Source organism: Cygnus olor, chromosome 8 (assembly GCF_009769625.2).
Source record: "Cygnus olor isolate bCygOlo1 chromosome 8, bCygOlo1.pri.v2, whole genome shotgun sequence".
NCBI lineage: Eukaryota > Metazoa > Chordata > Aves > Anseriformes > Anatidae > Cygnus > Cygnus olor.
In genome coordinates this window covers 5,671,478-5,698,338 of record NC_049176.1, presented here as the reverse complement: position 1 = coordinate 5,698,338, position 26,861 = coordinate 5,671,478, and the positions used below count along the sequence as shown (strand labels likewise).

At 38.9% G+C, this 26,861-nt stretch overlaps 1 protein-coding gene across 1 annotated transcript; it reads left to right on the top strand.

Annotated features, from left to right (window-relative positions):
* The first annotated feature begins 2,000 nt into the window (after positions 1-2,000).
* SLC25A24 (solute carrier family 25 member 24) lies at positions 2,001-25,066 on the top strand. The gene is made up of 10 exons (XM_040566159.1): positions 2,001-2,371; positions 12,987-13,113; positions 13,606-13,693; positions 14,152-14,263; positions 16,828-16,986; positions 17,324-17,476; positions 18,434-18,541; positions 20,319-20,486; positions 21,655-21,805; positions 22,472-25,066. The coding sequence occupies exons 1-10, from the start codon at positions 2,189-2,191 to the stop codon at positions 22,648-22,650; spliced, it is 1,428 nt and encodes a 475-aa protein (XP_040422093.1). The 5' UTR covers positions 2,001-2,188; the 3' UTR covers positions 22,651-25,066.
* The last annotated feature ends 1,795 nt before the right edge of the window (positions 25,067-26,861 follow it).

Genomic DNA, 26,861 nt, shown 5'->3' with positions numbered 1-26,861 from the left:
ATGGCATAATGCACAACATAGTGCTTATAACTATGTATGATCCATTTATGAAAGTCAAATCTGTCAAAAAATCTGTCAAAACTAGCTCGTCTTGCTTCAGGAGGAACAAGTATACCTTTTACCTTTAATTTTGGACTACTGACACTAACACTTCACAAGTGCAAATGACAGCTACCAAGTACTTTTTAAAACAAAGTGTCACAATGAGGTTCTCTGTCTTGATTTTTAATTCAAGTAAGAAGTGGCATAAATCATCCCCTATCAGGCATTACTTTTAATCCACACTTCAGGTAAATTATAGCAAGTTCTCAAGCTACAAACTTGTATTTCCACTAAAACAATATTTTTATATTAATAGATAAATATTTGTGTATGTGTGTACATATATGCCTCTGTATGTATGGCTCTGAAATTTGGGAAATTCAACAAAGATAAATGTGAAGTACTGCATGTGGGAAGGAATAACCTCCTGCAGTGATAGAGGTGGGGGACTGAATGGCTGGGGAGTAACCTGCTGGGAAAGACCTGGGGTCTTGGCACAGAGCAAGCTGGAGCATGTCAGCAGTGTGGCTTGGCAGTAAACAAGGCCAGCAGTGTCCCAGGCTCTATCAACAGAAGAAGGGAGGTAATGGTCCCTCTCTACTTAGCACAAATTACACTGCATTTAGATAGTCTGGGTTGGTTTGGGGCTCTCCAGTACCTAAAAGATACAAACTGGAGAGTTCTGTAGGGGGTCACTGGGGCGTTTAGAGGCTGGAGCATTTTCTGTGAGGGGAAGCTGAAGAGCATGGGCTGTTTCAGCTGGTAGAAGAGATGTGTTTTCTGTGGGCCTAGACGGAGGCCTCTGCCCCACCAGTACCTACACAGATGTTAGAAAAAATATGAGCCCAGGATCCTGGCAGTGGGGTATGCTGGAAGGATGAGACACCAGGCACAAAATGAAACAAAAGCTTATACTGGGTTAAAGGGGAGAAGTGTCTTACCCATGAGGAGAGTGAGGTGGTAGGGCAGGCTGCCTGAGGAGATTGTGCAGTGTCAGTCCGTAGAGGCTTTCAAGACTGCTTCAAGTCCTCAGCAACCTGTGCTGACTACGTGGCTGAGCTTGCTTTGAGCAGGAGGCTGGAGTAGATACCCCCTGAGGTCTCTTCCCACCTAATTTTGTTGATTCAATAAACCTATAATGCAATCATAGCCTTTAAAAATGCAAGGTTACTTATTCAATAGTGTCTAACTCGATAAGTAGTCTATGGTCAGACAGTATTCCAGATTAGCTTTATTGATTACTTTCTGAGCAAGGCTAGTAAGTTCATGCTGTAAGGCTGAAACACTCTCCCTGGTTGTACGCTGCCTGCCTATTGCACCACAAGAACAAGACTTGGTTCAGTTGCTCTGTTGTTCACTGCAGCTCTCTGTGCGGACAGCGGGCTCTCAAATGAACAGCCTTCTTGCTGACAATTTTCCATCCATTTGTTCTCATACCGACCGTGCCCTTTAAGTAGCTCCTTTTGCATTCTGACGTTTATGCTACTGATTTATGTATGAAGCAAGAGTTTCCTCTTCTAGCCTTTGTTCTAGTGGGCTAAACGAGCCAAGCTCTGTGAAAGGCTGGCAGTTGGGTCTCTAGATTATCCTAGTGACTGTTCATCTGGCTTCAGTGCTGACCTGACTGTAGCTGTGTTGGGGACTGAGATGATCCAAAGTACCCGAATTGGATCTCCGAGTGTCTTGTGCAATGCCATGGGTATTTCTACACTTGGGTGGGAACTATTTAACTTGATACAACTCCGACAGTGCACATCACCTCAGTCAATTCGCAGCAGCGCGATCGAGCACAGCCAATCCGCTATGTAACGAAGGCACACATTTCCTATTTGTAAGAAAAAGAGGCACGTCGTGAAAGGAACCACCCCCCTTTCTCCGGGACCGGCGGAGGCACAGCCGCGCCCGCCCGCCTCTGGCCGCCCCGCGGGGCGGGACTGGGGGAGCGGCCATTTCGTGGCACCTCCCGCCGGGGGCGAGGCGGTGCTGCTGTCCCCTGCCCTGCCCGGCCCTGCGCTCCCTCCTCGCCTTTCCCTTTTTCCCTTCCTCTCCACGGGCGCGGCCCCAGGCGTTGTCCGTGGCACCGGGGCCCCTCCTGCGGGAGCCGATCGGCGAGTGCCCCGCTGCCCGTCCCGCTCAGCACCGCGCCATGCTCCAGCTCCTGCGCCTGGCGCTGCCCGCCGCCGCCTGCGATGGGGGCCGGGAGGGCGAGTCGCGCTACGCCAACCTCTTCAAGAAGCTGGACCTCAACGAGGACGGCCGGGTGGACATCGCCGAGCTGCAGACCGGCCTCCGCGCCATGGGCATCCCCCTGGGCAAGGAGGCGGAGGAGGTAGGAGCGGGCAGGGCCCGGGGGCCCCGGGGCCGCCCCGCACCCAAGGGTGCTGCCGCTGACTCCGCTGCCGAGGGGCTCGGCCTGCTGCTGCCGCCGTGGGCCGCCCCTCGGCTGCGTGGGCTCTGGCTGCGTGGTGTGTGGTAGTGTGTTTCCGCTCCGGCATGGCACAGCGGGTGACTCACGGGTTTTGGATGTCGCTCCGTGTTTTGTATGGTCTAGGTCGCAGTACGGGAAGGTGTATTTTGGGCAGCAGGGAAGTGAATCTCCGCTTTAGTCCGTATGGCAGCCAGCTGCAGTGTCAGCTCCAGCTCGTGAAGCTGCCTTCCAGTGAGCACACTGATGTGGGGTGGCACAGACAGTGTCCGATAGCGAGGCTCCTGTGCGTGAAAATACACTGTAACTTTGGCCATCAGACCACAGACCAGACAGCTGTCACTGGGCTGTGGGTTCTGCAGGGATCCGCTTGGACTATTACATTCTTTTGTCCTCTTTTATTAGTGATGCCTCCTGAGTCAGTAAAACTTGAGTCATCGAGTGTCTAATTGCTGTTACACTAGCAAATCTGATCTGTACCTGGGAGAGAAACTTCCGTTTTCTAGTTGTCATCATTGATGCCTCAGGATCAGAACATAAAATCATTTAATGCACAATTCTATGGGTGTAAGTAATTGTGTGATAAGGCAAATTGCACTGAAAAGGCAGCTTTTAGGTTGAGCGTTTATCTCTTTAAAAGGTATTGCTTATGGAAGCTGGTGAGGTTGTCTTCAGTGGGCTCAGTTAATTTTAAAAGTCGTAACAGTCTTTGTCTGTGGTTAGTAAATTGAGAGCTGGCACATTGAGATGTCAATTCTTTTGCAAAGAAAGTAGGTTGTATCTGCAGTCACATAAGACGTACAGATCGGACTTGTGTTAACAACAGTGTGCATTTGTGCTTAGGCATGTACTGTTTGTTTTTGTACATCATTGAGAGGGCACAGGCGTAACATCCAGGTTTTATGGAAGAATTTGTATTTTACCTGCACTTCTGAAAATCAGACATAGCTGCAGTTAGGCTGAACAGGTACAGCGGAGGTCTGTGCTGGAGCTATTACTTTAACAATGCTGTTCTTTATTTCAATGTGACGACTGATCAGCATTCCACTGCCATGCCTGCATTAGGCACTGCGTAGCTTTGGAAAGAGGTTCAGAAAAGTCAGCCTAAATTTTGACTGCGATGTTCAGGTGTGTTGGGTAAGGCATTCAATTTCAGTGACCATATGCTAATCCTGGGATGCGGCCTCTTCTTTCTTCATTACTTGGTCTCTATTTTACCTCTTTATATTTAACTCAGTCTCATATACTTAAGGAAAAGTATCCAACAGGTCTCTGGAGTTGAATGATGCTATTGTGAGAGTATAAATGAAAGTCCTAAGCACGCATTCACTTCAATATTGCTTCTGGTCAAAAGCATCTTTATGGGCGTATCTTGTGTTCTCAGAATTCGGTCTGTAAAGGAGGGACAGTCTGGTCTGCTTCCCCGTGAGAGCTGTCAGTCATGTCATGTCACTAGTTGCAGACTTTACTCAGGCATTGTGGATGCATTGTTGAAAACCTGTTGTGCCAGTTTGACTATAACAGTGTGGTTTTTTAACCTAGAGTGAACAACAGAGGAATAGGTGCCCAGTTTTCTGACAATTAATGGGGATGGTCTTCCAACATAATTTACTGAAAGCCCTGAGACATGGTATATATCTTAACTTTGGAACAACTTGTAAGTGAAATTTCAGATGATTTTTTCTTATATTCAGCACGATATTTTCCATTCGAAGTGCAGATCTAAGTATCTGCCAAAGCCTCGATTGCTGCAGGATAAACTGGAAGTGAAACCATGAAATCAATTGAGATAAGCTACACTCTCGTGGATGTAGTGGGGAGCCAAACTGGCTGTCTTGGTTGCCTGAGAAACACAGAGTAAACAAAGTAAGCCATGAGTCATGCTGCATGTCTGAGATGGGTGGAAGAATTATTGCCGCGTACTGCAGCATTTATATGTTCACCGTTTTAAACTTAACGATGCACGTGATTTTTACTTGAAATGACTTGTTAGAATGAGACCCCCATTAAGACTTGCCTCCAGTTTCTTTCCTGTCTTTATGTAGCTAATCTGCTTCCTGTACTGTTCCTTGAGGCTAGAAGCTGCCTTCTACAACTTGCTCCACTTCAAGCTCTAAACTGATGTTTAATTCAGTAAAATATCTTTTTACTACTTGGTAAAAAGGCATTTTATTAATAAAATTATGCATGCAATTGTACTCCTTGTGTTTGTGGAGGCAGAAATAGTCTTGTAACTGCTAACAACTAATGAGTAAGGAAATAAAACCTGGAAATATACAACGTGGCTACACATTCAGCACTGCTGATTCAGTGGTTTTATGGGTGTGGGCAGACCTTTGGATGTGCTGAATAAGAGTAGACTTCAGTTCCTCGTGGCTGGGTCAGGGTTTCGGGCGTTGCACTCTTTTGTTCCTAGATGCAGGTGGGGGTTAGGTTTCCAGAAATGCTCCTGCATGTAGTGAAATAGACGTGCTGGGCAGTCTTGGTCACTGTACTGGTGGGGAGCGCTGCTCACCCCAGTTAACTGTTGGTAGGCTACCAGGTGGGCGTTGTGTGTTTTCACTGCACTTGGGTCATCCTCAGTCGTCACCTTCACAGTATTAGAAATTAGTGTTTGTGCTACTAATGTTGCTTTCCTCTTTTCTCTTGAAACAGTATGTAATCCCTTTCTGGAAGGAACATGCATGCGTTTAGAAGTTAGCAAGCTGCTATCCATTTGAGTAGTAGGCAAGAGTATGCTCTTTTCGTTTGACCTTTCATCCATTTTCTTGATGGCTTTATTAATGCTTAATGTGTGATGAGACACTCTTCTAGGTGAAGTAATATTGTAGACATCAAATAGATGTGGTGTTGGAAGTAGGTCACATGTTCTTCATGAGGGAAGAATCTTTTTCTCCATAGAAAGACTTCATCGCACAAAGTGGCAGAAGCTTCTGACTCTGTTCTGCTTGACCTGCCTCCTGTAAGCGTGTGACAGAAAAGTAAGCCACTAAAAACTCTAAAGTGTGTACTTCTTAGAGGCTGCCAGGATGACTCCTGTTTTATATTTTAGAGTATATTGCTTGCTAGGAATGGACAACTTTGCAGAGCTTTACAAAAGATTCCTGACTTCGTATATGAGCACCTACAAAGAAGGAGTTGATTGCGGTGACAGTATCAAACGGCTCTCTACGAGCCCCGTTAACAGCTATAGTACAGTCAGTTTTGATTAGCGGAGTTGTCTGGTAGAGATACAAAATAGATGCTGGGATCAGATCTCAAATGATCTCATCCTGTGTCTTCAAAATGCAGTGAGTCTCTTAGATGTGAGTACCATAAATGGTGTGAGTGGTTATACTATTTTTATTCCCGCTTTCCTTCTGTTGCAATCAATCCTTACAGTAAACCTGCAGGAGGCAAACTCCGTCTTTCACGCTTCAATTTGTGGTAGAAACAGCCAAGCATTCACATTCAGGTACTATTTATACATTGAGTCCCGGAGCTAAGAGCAGCAAGATGTTACTGAAATGAATAACTACGTTCTGGAAACAATATGATGTTCTTATTTAGACTGACTGTCAGATTTAGACGTAAGTCTTGTCATTCCTGGCTACAATAAGGCTTTAAATGAAAATAAAACAGTGTGATGAGATAACTCACATGAAGGTACAGTGTGATGTAATGGAAACAAGGCCCAAAGAGACTAAATTCTCAGCAATCGGAATACGATCTGCTTGGAGTAGTCAACTGTGTTTATGAGAATTGTAGGCCAGCTATGTTAAAAATACTTGGAACACTTGAAGTGTGTTGCTGCATTTAAAATAAAAGGAACTAAGAATTTCGTCAAGCAGACCAGATTCCTGTGTTGTATTACGGTGCTGCGTTGTAGTGTGAGACCACAGGTGAGAACAGAACCAGGTGTGAATGCTGAGCTTTTCTCTGGCCTCTTAAAAACTTGAGCTTAGTAGTGCTTCAGACCATGAAACTTATAGCTGTTTTTAGCCCAGAAGCATATCCCTTTACAGATATTTGTTTAGTAACTAAGCTAAACATAGCTGTTAATATTTCTCCACTGTTTTATTATGTTATTTGCGCTCTTCTTACTTTTGGTAACTTCCCTTATATGGCAAAATTAGAAGGCTAGTAGACCAAATTAAATGAAGCCTCTTCATTACGTTGTACTTTGGTTAGGAATGTATAAAAAAAGCTCCAGTTGCTTTAGCAGCTTCTACACAATACCTACACTTAGAAATCATTGCCATATGTGACATGAAGATTCAGTCTGTAGAAGCAGAAATCTTTTGCACTTCCATGTCTCTCAGTGCCATTTTTTATGAAATGAAACTTTTTTCTTAATTGTATGCCAAAAACTAATACTATAGGTTTAGAGTAGATAGACACCTTCTGCTTTTACAAAAAACAGATGTCACGTGTTTATTGAGAAATGGCACTACTTAGTTACTTTAAACCTTGCTTTTCAGGTCATAATAGGTGTTAGAAATGTGTCTCATTATAGGGACTTAATTGTGAAATACCATAAACATCTTCAGTAATATATCTGAGTCCGGTTGTAAGCAAACATTTAATGCTGTGGTCACCAAGTATCCGTATGAAATAGCAAGATGAATTTAATTTAATTTTCATAACACTTTAAGCATACAGGGAGGGAAAAAAATTGTTTTTCTAATACTAACTTGATAGTTGTTTTTTTTTTTTTTTTTTTTTTTTTTTTTCCCTGAACAGGGTACAGTGAATGATTCATTCTTCTTGTTATGCAAAATACAAGAATGCTAGGTACCAAATATGTGAACCCCTCTGCCCACCCTGGAAGATCTCTTAACCACATGTTGAAATGCTTTGCTAAATCACTGTCTTGAGAAAGCAGTGTGTCCCAGGTGAAAATGCAAGGTACACTGGTAAATCTTCTAAGATGTGTGCAAGGTAGGGATGCCTGTGCAGTAGAATAGTCTTATTTGTCAGAAAAGTTAGTCTACCAAGTATGTTCAGAGTTTGAAAAAAAGCAGTGTAACTTGCAAGGAATGCTGAATGAAGTTACAAGGGAGGATTTGCATCTCCCATTTATGCTGTTTCAGATTCTTGGAATCTAATTCATAGTTGTGAGTTGAGAGTTTATCCAGGTCCTGTGGGAGCAGCTTCTGCAATGCATGCTGGAGAGCATACTCACAGCTCGCATCTCTTCCTTTTTAGGCTCATTTTATAGAGATTGTTACCTGAAATGAACCAATGAGAAGGCTGTGGCTAGCCCTTCTGTCTTGCAAAGAAGAGAGGTGCTCCGGGCAAAGAACAGGAAGGGGAAGCTACTCTGTAGCTGATGGAACAGCTACATCTCTGAGTGCAAGTCTGCTGTATGGGGGTGGGAGGTAATGTCAGGGTCTGACGGGTCACCTGCTTGGATACTGTTTAAATGCTGGTAGCATCCTGCGGGAAGGAAGGGAACAAATAAGAATGGAGCATTTCAGTAAGCTGAAGGTTCTTCGGAGGTAGTGCAAACGACTGTTTTGCTCACAACACGGTATTGTGTAGGTGTTTTTAAACTTACCAGCAGTCTCCTTTGTGTGTTATTTGGGCTCGTTGGTTGGGGTAACGTGTGGGTGCATCCTGGGACTTTCAGCCTTTTCGCTTTGTTTTGGATTTATCCCTCAACTGATGCAGAATGACGAGACTGATTTAAACAATCTTTACTACTGAGTTTTGGGTTATCATTGTGTCCTAAACTTCTGTAGTCCTGGCATATATAGGTAGGAAAAAAACACCATCGAGTTTCAATACTGTAGGATACATGTTCAGTAAACAGAGTTGCATGTTTTTGAGCTATGGCTGAATTTGGCTTGCAGTAGGAGTACAGTCCACAAATTTATAATGGTAGAATGCAGAGTTATATGAATGACTGTCGCTAATTATTTTGGCTCCAAAAGGGGGAAAGAATAGGAAGAGAAGAGAAGGGAATGGCAAGGTTGCCGTTGAGATATCTACGTAAGATAAATATCAAGTTTTGAAAGAAAATGTGAACTTTCTGAATGTTCACAGACATGCTGTTCTTACCTTGGTGCTGGTGGATTTTCTGTGTGATTTTTGTAACTGTGCCCTTTGGAGCTCTATTATTAGATTACAGAACAATGAACTCCTAATTGCACCAATTATGAGTCTTTAACTGCTGTTTGTTTTTATTGTGTTTTGTAGGTAGATAGCATGATAGGAAGCCAGAAATGCCCAGTAACTTCTTGATGGATCACTTCCTGTTAAGTACTCTTTACTCTGCTTTAATTAGCTGAGATAACTAGCTAAAGAATAGATGATTGGCAATCATTTGTACTGAGTAGCCCCACCTTCCACGTACAATTGAATTTTGTAACCAGAAGAAAGGGAAGGCTTATACAGAATGCAGAAACAATTGCAACACATAACATAAACATTGAACTGTGAATTAAAAAGTGTACCTAAAAGCATTAAGACTTGTATTATCTTGCATTCTCTTTCTTTACACTATAGCTATGAATGTTTTAAAGTTCATAACTTTAGCACAGAGTGATGTAATAACTCATTGGGACGCTTACACGTGTTCAGTATCTTTAGTGTCTTCAGTATCTAAAAGTATCTTCTTAGTATCTTCAGTATCTAAAGCATGTCCATAACTTTCCTGATTTTTGTCAACAGACCTGCTGGCTTAGGTTTATACAGACAGAGGACTTCTAGAGGAGTAGAAATTAAACATTGCAGTGTGTTGTATGTAATACAGAAATTGTAAAATAATTTTTTTCTGTTTTGGCTTTTCACATTGGTGTTGCATTGCTGTGCAAGACTTCAAAAGCAGCTGCATTAACTAACTACAGAGCGGAAAACAAAAGTAACAGAGTTGTTTTTAAAAGGCAGCAATGTCATGACCAAATAGGTCAGCACGAGTATTCTAGTCCGTATGTGTGAGGGCCCTAAGTGTTAACAGGAGAGAGAATCTAAATTGTCGTCTTAGTTCTGTAATTCGTTGTGGTCACTGTTTCATTGTATGGTGGGTTATATTTATTGCCTCAGGGTTAAAGTTTTCGCATGAGAAAAGAAATGGCACACCTTGAAAAAATCAACTATTTCCTTTTGGGGCTGGGCCTGCCTAAAGGTGAAGTGATTCCACGGTGAGTCTGTAACAACAACTGGCAGGTTTTAGGTGCCAGGCACACTCAGTATTGTTTCCCAGGACTTCAGTGCAAGGGCTGGCAGCTGGGTTGGTTCCTGCTCGATTGTTGTAAACGCACCCATGTTACAAGGCATCCAGTTCTCCGTCAGAGAAGTTGGTGACCCAGGAAGTGGCACAATGACAGGTGGCTGTAACTGCAAATCCTGGTATCTAGCAGTATATTAAATGCAGAACAGCAGAGTCTGGTTCCTTGCTGAACTTCAGTGAGGGTGATCAGACACTGGAATAGGTTGCCTGGGGAGGGGAGGCTGTGGAATCTCCATCCTTGGAGATGTTCAGGAGTCAGATGGACATGGTCCTGCTCCCCCTGATCTTGTTGGACTGAGTTTTTCCATGATGCTGTGGATGGGCGGTTTGCATCCGGGAGGTGGTGTCAGGCTACCCACACAACCTAGTGTCTGCCCACTGGCTGTGCCCATGCAACACACAGCCTCCCATGAGGGAATTTCTGACCACTGAGTGGAAGGCAAGCTCTTTGAGCATTCCTGTTTGTTCCACAAATTGGCTAGTTAGGGGTTTTAATCTGAAGCTTTAACACCCATGTAAATAGTGCATTTTTTGGACTGTAAGAAGCTTTTGTTTGTATGAACTTTTAGGTTCGTAGTGTGAGGAAATAGGCACGTGCCTGCTGAGGTACAGCATACATTTTGTTCCCTGTTCCTTTGTTCTGCTGCACTGAGGGTGGTTGACACTGGCTTGAAGTGCGGAAAATAACTATAAAACCAAAAGTAGGGAATGGAGAATGGACTTGTGCTCATCCTTTTCTAGTTGTTGCAGGGTAAAATCTGCTTATTTGGCAGATAAAAGGAAAGGTGCCCCCCTTCACACACACTAATCACCAGCTCTCTAAACCTCCTAGGAATTTCTGTTTTCTTTGGCTTACATCATCCTTAGCAGTGGAGGTTTTGCAATTGGAATTTAGCTAAGATTTTGTCATATCTATGAGCCAGAACAATGCTTTCCTTGTTTTATATTTTTGTGTACTTCAGATAGCAGCAGGGAATGGCAGCAATTCGTGTTGGTTAGAATTAACTGTGTGCGTGTGACTGCCACATAAACTACCCGTTCTCAGCTGCTTGTGAGAGCCTAGCAAGGCACAAGGGTCCTGTGGTACACGGTGCTGTGCATGCAGTACAAGAGGGGCTGAGATGGCATTTTCTTGGAGGTGGGGGCTCATTCTGTCCAGAGTCATTTTTAATGGATTTATTTTTGAATGATTGATCTATTGTTTTTTTTTTTGTTTGTTTTATTTCTTATTAGAAGGACATAGTCAGGAATGCATCCATAAACTTGAGTAAGCATAAACTATTTTTTTTTGGTAAGGCAAGGGCATGAGATAAAACTGAATTTATGAGTATATTTGTGTTGACAAGTTATTGGTAGAACTGGCATGCTGGACTTGAGAGCATATTAAGATCAATACTGCAGAAATATTTTTCCAGGCTGAAATCAAACACTTATCTGAGTATGCAGTATCTTGCATGTATTCTACTGTGCGTAACTTGCTGTATTATGGGAGATAAATAATTTGCCTTGTATTTCACTGTGTAGTACCACCTAATACTACCCTTTTTAATTGGGAATTCTTTTTTTTTTTTTTTAAGATTAAATGTTAAAGTACTCTTTTTAGTAGAGGAGTAGGAAAAAAAAAGGAGGCAATATAAATATATTTAGACGGTTTCAAAAGTTCTCAGACACCTACAACATGTACACCAGAGTTTTTAGCTTCCTTTATGTTGAGTTTTTGTAGGCTAGGTCTTCCTGGACTTGGTTCTTTTAAGGACTTAAGCTGATTATAGTGGAGTAAACAAAATTATTTAAAAACAGATGTTGCAAATTAGAACAGCAATGCAAATCTTACTTTATTCAGAAACTACAGCTGTGCAAGGCACTTGGAAAAACAGAAGGTATTTTGAAGACTTCTTAATATATGCTGTAAGCATGCTCTGAAGTGCTCAGAAACTTGCACCAACTCAGTGGAGAAATTCTACTCTCAGGTTTCTTCTACCTCGTACAGCTCTTGTACAGTGTCCTGGCCCCTTGGGATTTCACATACTCAGCGACAAGATAGGAACTAATGCCCAAGTGATGAGATGGGGCATAACTTCCCTTAAATCTTCTGGTTTAGAGCAGGGCTTTTGTGGTGGCCTTGCCTCCTGTTTCCTTGTGTCCTGCTGGACACTGGATGTGAGAGGATGGGAGGTGCCTGTTGCAGTAGGGCTGCTGCGCCTTTCCTCTCGTGACCCTGGCTGCCGTCTCTGCAGGGCTTTCTTTACGGAGTATCTGTTGCTGTGGCTTAAAGTCCCCGCTAGTAAATCCTGTGGAGCTTACTATCCTCGGCTTCACTATTCTTGGGGCTTTACCTATGAAGACCTACAAGACCTACTTCAGTGGTTACAGACTGATGCTCTGAGGGGTTGCTGTAATTTCCTTTTTTTCATAAAGTATGTTTTCACACACGAAGATGATAGACTTTTCAGGTGCTTTGTTGATGAAGGGAAAGTATATGCCCAGGCAGTCGTGCCACACCCCTTGTCTGTATTTCAGGCTTGTTTCCTGCTGTGCTGGCAATCATTTATCATATTCAACTCATAGTTAATTTTATACGTAGGCATTTCTGATCTGCAGGACTGTTACTAGCAAATGCATGCATAAGTGGAAGATAACTATTTCTATTTGCTACAGGTTTGTTGTAGAGTGTTTGTATGGTGTGTAGTGTTTTATGTGTGGTGTGTGTGTTTTGTTTGTTTTTTGTCAGGGCCTAGGCTTGCCTTCCCAAATGCTTAGGGGTAGAAGTGCTAGTCAGGTAAGACCCTAGTACTTTTTGGTCAACACTTAAATAGTTAATTGCTATTTATACCGTTATCTTTATAATTAGAACAGAGCACTCGACTGAAGAGGATAGTTAGAACTATTTAATTTTACTGGAATATTGTCGACCCAAGTACAGCTAGAAAGTTGGAGGCCTAAAATTGTTCTTTTTCATGATTTTGTCACGTCCACCAATCCCTCTTCCACAAATAACTTGGTCCCTGTAGGTGTAACTTTTCATTGCTAGCAAGAAACCTTAAAATCTATGAATAGAAAAGTTTTAGGAATAATGAATAATGCTTTCTTAAAGCTATCTTTGCTGCTGAGAGTTTTGTGTCTTCATGAAACTGTTGAGAACGTGTTTAATGCTGGAAACAAAACATGGTTCTGAAGTGTATGCTTAGGTATTTTCCTGATTTGACTCTCAAAGTGACTGATATTATACTTCGTAAGCCTGAGCTTTTTTTACTTTGTGAGTTTCTATAATTTGGAAAATCGAAATGTTAAATTTTCTCTCAACAGAAAATCTTTAAGGCTGGAGATACTAACCGGGATGGGCAGCTAGATTTTGAAGAATTTATGCAGTATCTTAAAGATCATGAAAAGAAAATGAAACTGGCGTTTAAGAGCCTGGACAAAAACAATGATGGTACGCCTTTATTTTATGTGTTGAAACATTGTTTGAAGAAACTATGTCTTAAAAATTAATTTATATTCTTTGTCTAAACTGGAGACCAAAAATTGTGTGTGAAACCTCTACTTCATTCCTTTAATGGGAATGTAATTATTGTGTACTATAGATTGAAATAATTATTATAGTCATCTTGCCTTTTTATTATCTTCCAGGTTGGTTGATCTGGGGATCTTTGCTTTCCAGATAGGAACTTCCTTATAGTTTATCCATGTATCTATTAAACTATTAGCTATTAACTTACTGGATGTTTGCATCTCATTTAGCTGTATGATTTTAATTTACTTACCTTTGCTCGGTCCTGATAGTGCATAATAAAAATGCATTATCTCTGTTTAAAATTTAAATCATCTTTGCTATTGTGTAGGTGGTATGATTTAATTCAATGAGCTGCAAGTGTATGAAGTTCAATGTTTTAAATATGTATTATTTTTCTTTTAATGTTTCCAGGAAGAATTGAAGCATCAGAAGTTGTCCAGTCCCTCAAGATACTGGGTATAAACATTTCAGAAAAACAGGCGGAAAAGATCCTGCAAAGGTCAGGAATTGTCGTTTCTTAAAATATTTTGAGCTTCTTTGTATTCTTCATAAACACATTTTCTAATTCACAGAACATAGTATTTGAATGGGATTATAACTTGGAAAGATTGTTGGTAACTTCAGTGGCACCTCTACAGTAATTCTTGCATATTCCATCTATTCTTGGGTTATACAAAGTCTGACCACTGTTTTAGCATCTGGTTATAGGAGGGGAATGTTTATACCTCAGTTCTGTGCAAATGTTGTTGATAGAATCAAGTGTTTTATATTTTTAAATGGGGAATGTTAGATACACTTGTATAAGAAACACATGATATTGAAAGACCGTGGCAGATTTACCCTTTGTCTCCATGTCCAGTCTACAGACGGTATCACTGTGATGGCCAGTATTTAAAAACAAACACACGCTCAACGTTGCTGCTGTTGCCTTACCTGTTTTGGTTCAATTTCTTTTAGTATTGATGCTGATGGGACAATGTCAGTAGACTGGAATGAGTGGAGAGATCATTTTATGTTTAACCCCGCTACAGACATTGAGGAAATAATTCGATATTGGAAACATTCCACTGTAAGTTGAACTTCTATTTTTAATTCAGTGCAGCTCTTAAATTGATTTCTACTGCGATAAGTTGCAGTATTGAGTATAACAGCTTCACAGTTGTATTTCATACATTTAAAAGATTGTTTGGTTTTCCGTTTTGCTTAATGCCCTCTCATTTACAAGCAGGATAGTGTCATTTGAGTTTCTTTAGAACAATAACTCTTTCTTCATCTAAATTTTAATGCCAGTATTTCCTAGGAAGAAATCCTCTTCTTCCTTTGAAGATACTCCACAGAAAGATACTAACCACAATATTAAATCTTTTTTTTCATATTACAGTACATTTGTATGTTCTGTGCTTTTGATGTAGTGAAACACATGTAGATTTCATTACCATGAAATTGCAAGTGTCATTATTGATGGCTTTCTATGCTATATGTTCTCACATTTATTATGTTGTGGAATTTGATTGAAGAATGACAGGGTGTACAGCAACAAGGAGGTCATTATTTTAAGTTACTATTGAACAGAGCTCTTAACGCCTTAGTCACTGACTTTTAAGAAGCAATAATATAGTAAATAAGCAAATAATAATCGAGTTTGCTTAATATCCTTCGTGTAAATGGAAGGATAAACCACATAGTTACGGAATAATTCATAATGTTAGGTAAAGACAGATTTGAGTGTAGTGAGACCATTTATATCTTGAGGGATCAGTCAGCATTTCTGTAGTAAAATTCAGTTTGAGACATGAAAGTTTTGAGCAGTTCACACTGTACAAACTCAGTTCAGAGATGCTTGACAAAAGGGAGTCAGCTCCCTGTTCGCTGAGGGAAAACCCTTGGAGCACTGCTATGAGATAAGGTAGTCCTGCTCCCAGCTTGTTTAGCGAAGCATACTTTTGCTGTAATAATATGCTTTCTACCACTATTATTTTTTTTGTTACTATGGAATAGCCTCAGTTACCCCCAAGGAAAACTTTTAGGCGTCTCTTCTGACTGCGACACTGGAAGATCACTTGACCCAGTTATCACAGCAAGCAAAATCCAGCCACACAGTAGCACAGCTGCTGCTTCAGATAACAGCAGATGTGAGACTTCACATGTCTGGCTGTCATTCACAGTTGTTTTTTTTTTTTTTTAATTGTAAAATTGCTGTCACTCTTCTGAGCAGACAGCTACGTTGGCATAAGAAGTATTACGATAGCTGTGGTCTTCATTACAAATCCCCCCTAAATTTAGCTTTAACTTTTGATTTCTTAGACTTCGTGTTAAAGTCGCATTTAGGACTAAGTAGATATAAGGTTTAAACTCTGGTAGGTATGTGTAATATCTGTAAGAACCCTGAATCTATATTTTAAGAGTTCTGATTGTTCTTCTGATGACTCCATTTGTGGTTGAGTAACTGAAGGCACCTTGCTTGGAAACAATGTCAGAAAGATGAAAGGATTTTCTCATTAATCTATTTTATGTTCAATATCCAGAAAAGTTAGGTCTTTCCTTCTTTGTACAGTGGATAAATGCATGATCTGCATACTGCAATTCTTAAATTTCAAGTGAGCAAGACAGAATAGTCTACTTAACAGATAGGGAACTCAGCATAAATAAGGTGTAGTATCTGAAATCAACATTAGCCATAGTTTAAAACAAAAAGTTTGTCAGTTAACATACTTGCTGGTCAGTACTTGTTATCAGTTATTAAAACATTCTTGCTTCTTTATAGGCTTAATTTATGCATAATACTGGCTTTGCATCATCTAAGGTGCAATTTTTCTCTTTTGTCATGGTTATAAGTTACATGGAGAGCAAAGATTACTTTTAAGAGATATATAAAATTACTACAGCCTTTAGCAATAAAGCTGTCCAAGGCATAAGACTGTGGAATGTTCTTCTCTGATCACGTTGAATAGTCATACAAACATGCACCTGCTAATGAAATGTCAAACTTTTATAGCTGAGTAAAAGTCATTAATATGTATTTCAGAATAATTGATAATGAGAGGCGACTTAGTAAAGCAGTCAAATTCATCATTTTGTAAGCTAATACACAACAGCTGCTGGGAATTTAATATTCTGATATATCAGCTATAAAAATGTTACTTTAAAATATCAGGGTGAGGGGAAAATTCCCACATATTTATTCATAACTTACCATGAGAGTGAAATCTCTTGTTAGCAACCTTAAGAGATTACCAAACTAATCCCAGAAGACTCTCCTGTTAAAGGTTAGAATCATCATGTAAGCATTAGTGCTCGCTGAAGAGATTTACAGATCGTGACAGGATGTCTTTGTTTGGGATATACTCAAGACGGAAATTTGTCATAATTTTTAATGATGATGGTACAGTCTTTGAAATGGTGGGTCAGTGGTGTTATTGCTCGGTAGAAGTATTTAAAAATGCTGTTAATTGGATAACAATAGCAATCCATAGCAAGTTGATTTTAGAATGTAAATTATTTTTTTATTTATTTTGTACTGGCATTTTTATTTACATATTCTCAGGTTCTAGGCCAATTTGGAATTAGAACTGTTGATAAAATTGAGATGGTAGAATGTTTTTTTTTGCACCTGTTTGCTTTGGATTCTAATAGGTGCTGGATATTGGAGATAGTTTGACTGTTCCAGATGAGTTCACAGAGGAAGAGAAAAAGACTGGGCAGTGGTGGAAGCAGCTATTAGCAGGAGGAGTGGCTGGTGCTGTCTCTCGAACAGGTACAGCACCATTAGATCGCCTTAAAGTGATGATGCAGGTAGGTGCAATATTTAAGTTCTTATTAGTCTCCATTGTATCATTTCAGTTTTTAGAGAGTTGATACAGAAAGATGATGGCCAAATACAATATCTGAATTCTGGAGGTCTAGCTGTGTTTCCACAGTTTCAGTACTTTGTGTCCATAAGACTGTTTTGCACAGCGATATTGGCAAAAATATAAGCAAAGTATTATACTGCTTGTGCAATTAATATAATATTTTCAATAGTGAATGTGATTTTGCTAGTTCTTGTAAGCAATGATAGGCTACTTAGGAGATGAGTTTTACAGCCTAATCAGAGCACTGTTCCTTACTGTGATTTTTTTTTTTTTTTAAGGTTCATGGTTCAAAGTCAAACAAAATGAATATAGCCAGTGGTTTTAAGCAAATGTTGAAAGAAGGTGGTGTCCGATCCCTCTGGAGGGGAAATGGTGTGAATGTTGTGAAAATAGCTCCTGAAACAGCTATTAAGTTCTGGGCTTATGAACAGGTAAGATGCTAAATCAAGAATGAAAATAATGGTATATAAAATACTGTATAATTCTCACTGTTTGTCATTTGCACTATTGTATTGTACAGGAAAGAGTTCTTATGGGTGGGGATTTTACCATAGCAATTTAGACTGACTTTCCAATTTCAAATAGTCTATTTTTTCTGTTAATAGAATACTTACTTCGCAGATTTTGCTATTATATTATAAGCAGTATAAATAAATTGTCATTAATTTTTAACTGTCCTCCCATTTTTATAACTTTATATATAGTGAGAACGACCAAAACCCCGACGCATTATACTAACTGAACTCGTACAAGATTCTGTTTAAGTCAAATATCTTGGTTCTATATAAGGTGCCCTTGTCCTGGATTTCAGAGTTATATTTACCTCTGTTAAGGCCTAATCTTCCTTTGGAAAATGAACTCCAGTTCTGGTGTAGCTAACCGATCTTTGTTTTTCATCTATAGGACATGCCTCAAATAGTACTCAAGTAACATATTGTACATTTTTGTACAACTATGAAATCAAACCAACAAAAAGTCAAGTAAATTTTGGGGTATTGCAAGACTGAATGGCAGAATTCCATAGGAAAACTTTGAGCACACTGTTAATCTTGCCGAGCCTTTTGGGAGCTGATGATGGTGCATTCTTGCATGATGGCATCTGTCTTGAATGAAGCCATATGTAAAACTCTCTAGGTGCCTCTGTGAACAAGTTAACCTAATGTAAAGGATCCTTGCATGTTAGTGTTTTTGTGAATCCCTGATGACAGAGTTGGAGCAAGCATAGTGCTAAGTTTGCTGGTTTAGTAAATACAACTGTTAATACACACACACACACACACAGAGTGCAGTTTGGAAAGACGTTTTGTACTGTACTCTTACCTCTTGAGGTAACTCTTGCATCTACTGAAAAGCATGTGATACTTATTTAATGTACTTCATCTTAACAGTATAAGAAGATACTCACTAAGGATGACGGAAATCTAGGCACTGTTGAAAGATTCGTATCTGGTTCTTTGGCTGGGGCAACAGCACAAACTTCTATTTATCCCATGGAGGTTAGTAACAGAAAATCTGCTTCCATTTGAGACCGCCAAATGTCTGGTTTGGCGTTTTTGCTCTTGAAAGTATTGGAATTCCTATATCCTAACTTATTTTTACTTTGCACTTCCTTTCAGAATTTCAGTGCTAGACACTTCAGAATATGCTATGTTCTAATTGATACCTCTCATTTTTTTTGTATATGTGGATGTCCTTTTTAAATTAAATTTACTTCTTAATATATATGGGGAATTCAGGTGATAGTGTCATTTACCTCTGTATGTGAGCCTGAAACTTGGGTTATTGTATTTTTGTGTGATTGCACCTTTTGATATTTGCTATTCAAGTATCTCTCTCCATAGAGCAGTGTTTAAATGTGTCTTTGCAACCTTGTCCAGGAAAAGAAATCCTGTAATGCACTTAAGATTAAGTACACATTAAAGGCAGTTTCTGAATTCGGCCTAAATCTTTCCCACTATGTATATAAGCAAGGAGCGATCTTCCCTGTAACAGATAGGAAGTTGTTGCATTGTAATTGGGAGCTGGGTCAGATCAGGAGATCAGTTGGGAAGGAGAATAAAACAGCTATAGCTGAGGCTTGTTGGATTAAATGGTCTTTCCTCTGTAGGACATATTTGTATGTAGTACTACGTATGTTGCAATTTAATTAGCATTAAAATATGAACTGCTGTAGGGCAGCTATTTCACATCCTGCTTTTTTAATTAGAAGTAGAAAGTATTTCCTTATTTTCTTGTTCCTTAGAACATATCTTTTTGTGCAAATAACTGGAGTGTATGTTGGGGCTGGCATTAAACCAATATCAACATCAAAATTTTGAATTAATTTAAAATATAACCTACATACTTTTCCATAAGGAAGGGTGTCAGTTGTAATAAAACTTACCTGTTTTTATTGCTGGCAGTAATCAGTTTTTTTTTTTAACTCTATCCTTGTCATCAGAGCTGCTGAGTCACAGCTAGCCCAAGTACAGAGATGGTTACATTAACTGAAATGTTAGGTTGAACATTAGGAATAGGCTGGTCAATAGAGAAGTGAACTGTTCTACAAGGTAATATTCCCATCTACTGTCCTAGAAATGCTTTTTAGGGTGCTTCTAAGCAAAAGAAAAAAAAACAAAGCCTCAGGAAACTTCTGAGGAAGCTGCAGTCTTAAGAGGTTTTAAAGTAGGCCAAATTCTTGCTCATAAATTCTATCTGTGGTTTCTTTTAGATACTGTTTTTCATTTCTTTGTCCTAAGATGCTGTATATATATATGTATGTAATATTTTATTATTAACCTAATGTTGGGTTTCATTAGTGAAAAGCCATCTTTATATCCCTTAAGTACTTCTCATGCCTTTTGAAAAACTTTCTTAACGTGCTTTGCTGTTTCCAGATCAGAAGTAAGACCTGCTAGTATGTGAATGCTCTCACTTTTTCTTTGGCTAATGCTTATGTTAAATATTGTCTACACTGATGCCTTCAAATTGATTAAAATCTGCTTGTTTTAATCAGGAAGATAAAGGTAAAATGAAACTTAAAAAAAACATGTTCCATCATATTTTCATTTTTTTGACTAAGTTGTAATCTAGTGTATGTTAGCGTGTCCTATTCTGCGTTAATGATAAAATCTGAAGAAACTGCTAGCCAGGCCTCAACAGCAGCCACAACAAAGGAGACCTGAAGTACCAAAATGCAAAGCAGTTCCAACAGATACATTGTGTTTTTCTGTATTTAAAAACTACAGTAATGAATAAGGTATGTAATTAAGGCCACTGTTTTTTCCCTTTCAGGTTTTGAAGACCAGATTGGCTGTGGGTAAAACTGGGCAATATTCTGGGATGTTTGACTGTGCTAAGAAGATCTTGAAAAGAGAAGGTTTAAAGGCCTTCTACAAAGGCTATATTCCTAACATTTTGGGAATAATTCCTTATGCTGGCATTGACCTTGCTGTTTATGAGGTGAGTTTAATCACTGAATGTATGTAGCTTTTACTAGTTAATTTATGAAAAGTGTGAATGTTCTTTAGTCAGATCTGTATTAGTCAGATTTGTGATATGCTTGTAGTATTGCAGTTGCCATCGATTTGAAATAGATAAATGAGGATTTCCATTGGATTTAACTTATAAGATTTTTCTTTTTTGCCCTTCCTGGAGGGGGTGCCTGTACAGATGGGTCCTTACATGCAAGTTTCATTTAGCATGCAGGGCTCCTTTCTTCCACTGGATCAAACAAGAAATCTGCTAAAAAGGAGGCATTGCATAGACTTGGGCGATACAACACTCTTGCGTAACTAAATGACCCAGTTGGCTTGGAACGTACCCCGTATATAGCAAACCTGAGTCAGATTTTTACCTGACTGATAGGAATAGTATGTTACATATTTTGCGGCTTTGCACATTTTTTGCCATCTTCTATGATTTGTAATTGGATTGTAGTAACTTGTATTATGTATGCATCTGTTCCTGCCACCAGAATTCTCTGTGGCTGACGTGTAGTTCTCCTGAGGAGTTTGAAATACTGCTGTTTCCTTTAAAGATGAACTGACACATCTTATACCCATCAGCACAAATTAAAATATTTTTATCTACTTTACGTTCTAGGAGTTGTTTCAAAATGTGTTAAGTAACTTATGTGCATAGACTAATTTTTTTCTAGTCTAGACAAATCTTGTGATATTGCAGTAATACTAATCAGCAGAATTACTTGTGCGAATGTTTCAAAGCAGTATGGGAGTTCTGTCCTACAGTTCGCATCTATACTTCTGCATGGAGTAACATACCCAGCTGTGTGAGCTTTTGGTACACCCTGTGGAGTGCTGGGTCATTCCCACCACCTTTCCCAAAGTCTTAACTGGTTTAGAGCATGGGCACTGCTGCTGCCTGTTGCTGTGGCTGGATATTTAAGGATTTCTCTTCTAGGCACTAGCTATTGTAGTTTGGTTCAAGTCCATTCCCGGGTGTGAAGGTATTTACCTGTACACTTTACACCAGCCCTACAAGTGTATTTTTAATGAGTTTGATGCTTTTCTGGTTTGAACCCATAACAAGTCTTATAAATAAACATGCGTTTATTTACTTTCTTGAATGCAGATATCTCGTCTTACTATTTAATCTTCTGTCTTGACAGCTCTTAAAGACTACGTGGCTAGAACACTATGCATCAAGCTCTGCTAACCCAGGTGTTTTTGTATTGCTGGGATGTGGTACTGTTTCCAGTACATGTGGGCAGCTAGCCAGTTACCCTCTCGCTCTAGTCAGAACACGCATGCAGGCTCAAGGTGAGTCCGGTTGTACTGAAAATATTTTGTGTGGTCGCTTCAAAATTGTACCATTTGTGATGGCTGCAACAGGAATGTGGGAGTAAAGAAATAATTGAGGCAGGAAAAAAAATACTTGAAAAAGCAAGGATTATGTGGAAAAATCTTAACAGTAGGTGTTTGTCCCTGTTGCCCATCACTGTTCTTTAGCATACTGGATTCAAATGTAACGTTACAGACACCAGTGTTCTGCATGTTTGGAGAGCCACATTCCATACAAGACGTAGAGCTCCTGCCATAGTCTCAGAATTCTGTCATAAAAGTTAGGTTTCCTAAACTTTAGAGGCAAAATGAAAAGTACTTTGATCATGCTGTGAAGGTTGACAGCGATGTTTGCTCTGGAGTAAATTTCATAAAGACAATTTCATAGTAGAGATTCTTGCTTGATAAGTTTGTGCACAGACTAATAATAGGAGCAAAAAGAATATAGGTGGACAGTGCATTTCAGTTGGATTTAGATGCATGGATTTCTCTTGAATGTCTGGGTATTAAAAGAGAGATCTCACTGTGAGCATAGAAGTTCTAATCGATGACCCTGGAATTGATAGGCTCACTACCCAGGTGTTTAATACTTAAGAATTTTTAATGTTACTAGAACTGTTGTATAACACTATCTTCTTGTTCTAGCCTCAGTGGAAGGAGCTCCACAGCTAAACATGGTTGGTCTCTTTCAAAGAATTATTGCTACAGAAGGAATCCAAGGACTTTATCGGGGCATAGCCCCTAATTTTATGAAAGTGCTTCCAGCTGTCAGCATCAGTTACGTTGTATACGAAAAAATGAAACAGAATTTGGGAATAGCATGAAATGAAGGAAAAAGGTGAGATGTTTGTAATGTTGTTGGAAACACCAGAAAAAAAATGATTTCTCAAACAGTCTCCTCTTACAGTTAGAGACAGATCTTTGTGGAGAGGTGCTGCAACTTCTATTTTTGCCCTCAAGAGGGGAAAAACTTTCTTAATTTGTAATTCACCATTTCTAAATAACATTTCTAAACCTATATTGCACTTTAATGTCACTGAATTGAGAAAAAAAAATCAAGAACCTGTATCTTTAAATCGAAAATATGTTTATATTTTCAGGAAATCATGCATATTTTACTCATGGGCTTTTTTTCTTGTACTTGTCTTCTCTAACTATGTATTTGGCTCAGATGAAACCAAAGGTAGGAGAACTTTGTACTGCGTCGATAATGAACAGATGAAAGTGACTTTGTTTTGTCATGCTGCCTATACTTAAGCAATTCACGGGCAACATTTTGCACTTCTAGAAGTAAGCACTTACTATTGTTATTTCTGAAGATTTAATCTAAGTTCTGAAAAACATGACCTTGAGATACAGAAAGGAATGGAGTAACACATTGAAGTGTAGCCCACCACCTTTATCTTCAAGTTAACCTTTTTAATTAAAGTCTAAGAGCCTGAGAAACTGTTGTTCCACAGTATCTAGAGTACCTCACTTGATTTACATGGTATTTTTGTAATACAATCAGTGGTTTTCATATCTTGCTTAGTTGGACTTGATTTTCATTGCACTTGTAAATGCTATTGTGACAAGCTTTGGGTTACAGTTGTATGTTTTTTTAGGATCATAATATACAGAAACAGAAAAAGCTACTGAGTTACTGGATTTTTTTTCCATAGAAGTGCAAGTTACTATTTAAAAATAGGGTGAAGGATCCAGTATTAAGTTAATAATGAATTATTTATTGGCTGTGTTAGAAGAAATAGACTAAATTAGTCAAGAACTCAGAGCTCATCATAACTGCCTTGAGGAGAGAAACGCTTCTTACTTTGGATTTGTTATTTCTTCCCTTATTCTGAGGGTTACAGTCCACTGTGTGCTTTTAGTCAGTAACGGATTACATTATTATGTAAAGGATCATCATGTGAGATAAATCTGCTTTCCTTCACAGTTATCTGTGTACTGTGCATGCTGACTGTTTTTGTGAAATTTGGTTCATAAAATACTGAAATATTTTGTCTGAGTGACCAAATGGAACCGTGGATCTCAGGTGCCCATCAGATTCATGTTAATGAAGCAAATGAAGCACACGCAGAGAGCTTGGTAGTATTGAGAGACAGTTCCTCAAAAACCAAAGCAGCATTTCCTCAGTGTAGAAAGTAGTATATTCCATGTATAAGCAATTCCCAAGTGACTTCCTTTTTTTGGAGGTGGGGGGTGGGTTTGAGGCTGGTGATGTGACATTTCAGTTGCTTTCGGGCAACATTGAGATAGAGTAACAATTACTGCTCAACTCTCTTGTTACACTTTTTCTGCTTTCTGCAGTTTGTGTGGTGTCTTAATCCCAAATTTACTAAGATCATCTTTATACTTGACCTTCTAAAAGCCACTTCTCTTAGACCACTTCCTGAAATCGGAATACTGCAGGAAGAACTTTGTTCCTATGCTAAATTCCTGTAAGGTCTTTGAGGGTCTGTGTGTGTACACACAAAACTAAACACCCATGAACAGCTGCTGCATATATATGTGTGTGTGTGTGTGTGTGTGTATATATATATATATATATATACACACACACATATGAAATCAAACACACAGGTAACTGCCCCCTTTAGGCCATATTCTTCAGACAGCAGGTCAGATATAAATCTGTGCTTCCATGGTTGCAGTTTATATTCCATAAACCAATATGAAACTCCATAAGGAAACTCTGTAAGATTCATGTTATAAACGTTTTATCAGATTTTAGAAAATGGCAGCTTTAGCTGTGTCTTTTGGCCTTCAATTTAGGAATTTAGGGAAGCCTTCGATATTGCACATTTAAAAAAAAAAAAAAATTCATCGTATGAAAATCATCATCCATGTGTACAAAGCCTTTCTGATCTGAATGTTTCTTGGTCTTGCCAACATCTTTTGTATTTTTATGGGATTTGTGATATCACTTCTGTTTCCCAACCATTTTGTCTGACTGTGACCAATGAGCCAATGTATTGCATGTGTGATATGGAGATGACTTCAGAAGTGTGTATCTTCTAGACTTGGTCCATTTTGTTTATAGTGTGCAAGTGCCATTACGAATATTGATAATTACGTTGGTGATGTTTTCAAACATGGGAAAATGGAGTCTTCTTCAAATTTCATTTTTCATTGTGTGCCTCTTTGATGACCGTGTTCAATTGTATATTCTTTGTCTCTTAAAAAATGAATGTTTACCTTTTTAGCTCATAAACTACCAGTTTCTAATAAATGTTCATTTCCTTATCTGGCTCGAGTGTGCTGATCTTTCTCATGGCCCAACAGATAGATGACATTTCTTTATTGCACTGCATGCATACTACTCACTGTCAAAGGTAATTTATCTAATGGTATTATAGAGTCTAGCCTATATTTCACTATTATTTGATGTATGAAAACCTACTTTGAGATTAAGAAAAATATTCACAGTTGATAGTCATCGTCTTAAAACACTGTTTCATTTATGAATGGAAGATCAAATAATGATCAATATTTTCTTCTTGCTCATTGGACGATCTAACACAACTGCTATCTGCATGACAGAACTCTTGATAATCCAATGTGTTTGTGTTCTTCGTATTTATCTTCTTTGTTAATCTTTCTTCTTTAGTAAAAGGATCAATATAAAACGTTTTCAAGGTAATTGTCTTAATTTACTCTACATGCGTAGCATAGCTATCATACTAAAAGTGTGCTCAGTAGCTAGTTTTGACAACTCCATATGAGTTTTTCACAATACTTTCCCATGTTAAAGATCACTGTAAACAAGTTAAGGGAGGTTATTCTTAACTTTGACTTCTGCAAATATTCTTCTTGTAACAGATAAGGTTTAGAAGCTTCCTTTTTTGTAGTGGAAGAACTAGATGCTCTGTGTGCTATTCCTGACTGTATGAAAAAATTGACATTCCTTTCTACTTGACGCAAGAATGATGTTAATTGAAAATTATCTGCAGAGGCTGGGTTTTTGATGATCAGTCTCTTACAGTGATGAGGTGTTAAGATGTGCTCTCAAGATGTCTGAGTTAGATGGTTCTACCCATCCCCATAAAAAAGAAAATTAATCCTGCAGAATGTAGCATTGGTATTTAAAGTGTTACTTTGAAATTAACCTACTGGGCAACTGAATTCTATAGTTTTTTTATCAGTGACTGGTCCTGATATGATGCTTTTTGATGTACAGGAGCTGTTATATGTACAGTATTGCATGATGTATGTTTATATGATGGCTTTTGAAATATCTCACATCTGCAATGCATATGTCTACATGCACAGATCTGCAACCATTATTTTTAACTGCTTGCAATTACTAACATTCTGAAAAATCACATTGCGTTTGTATCTTACCATTTGTTATGTGTTTAATGTATTTCAAGACAGATGTATGCAAAGATGTTCCGTATAGATCATACGGAAATACTGCTGTACAGCTTGGTACTACCCCTTCAGTCAAAGAAACAGGCATGAAGAGAATGTAAATCAGGTAGTGTCATTAATAAGTTAATAGCAGGTTCAGGTTCATAAACTTAAACGTGTGTTTTTTAAATGCTTCCTATGCTTCCTTATGATATCCGAGTGGTCGTGGGATGGCTTTTAAGGCCTACATTAAAACAATATACTCATCAAAATTGTATTTTGTGGAGAATGCAATTTGTGAGAACTGTGGATATTGAACACAGTGGTTTTAGTATATTGGCAATCTAGCTTTGTAAATTATGTCTAGATTCTGAGCAGTTCTGGTGTCTGAAAATATGTTGAAAATTACGTGGATAATATTTGTGCAGTTCAGAGTAAACATGTTCTGTCAACTAAGTAAATGCATGAGTATTGCACACTGAAGTTCTTAGGCTGAGTCTGTTTTGTCAAATGGTTAACGATGGAATGAATCTACTATGTGTAATGTATGTATATAAACCTATGTAGTGATTGTGTATACACACATTTTCAGTTATGTATAAAGCCTTTTCTTTACACAAAGTTCATGCATTTTGTTTGTGCAATTGCTGGAAGAGTTTCCAGAACAGCCTTTTAATTGAACACT

Excerpts from the sequence above, each read along its gene's own strand:
- SLC25A24 (XM_040566159.1), top strand. The coding sequence starts at position 2,189 with ATGCTCCAGCTCCTGCGCCTGGCGCTGCCCGCCGCCGCCTGCGATGGG. Across the intron at positions 13,114-13,605 it reads CCTGGACAAAAACAATGATG|GAAGAATTGAAGCATCAGAA; the intron begins GTACGCCTTTAT and ends TAATGTTTCCAG. Across the intron at positions 21,806-22,471 it reads AACACGCATGCAGGCTCAAG|CCTCAGTGGAAGGAGCTCCA; the intron begins GTGAGTCCGGTT and ends TTCTTGTTCTAG.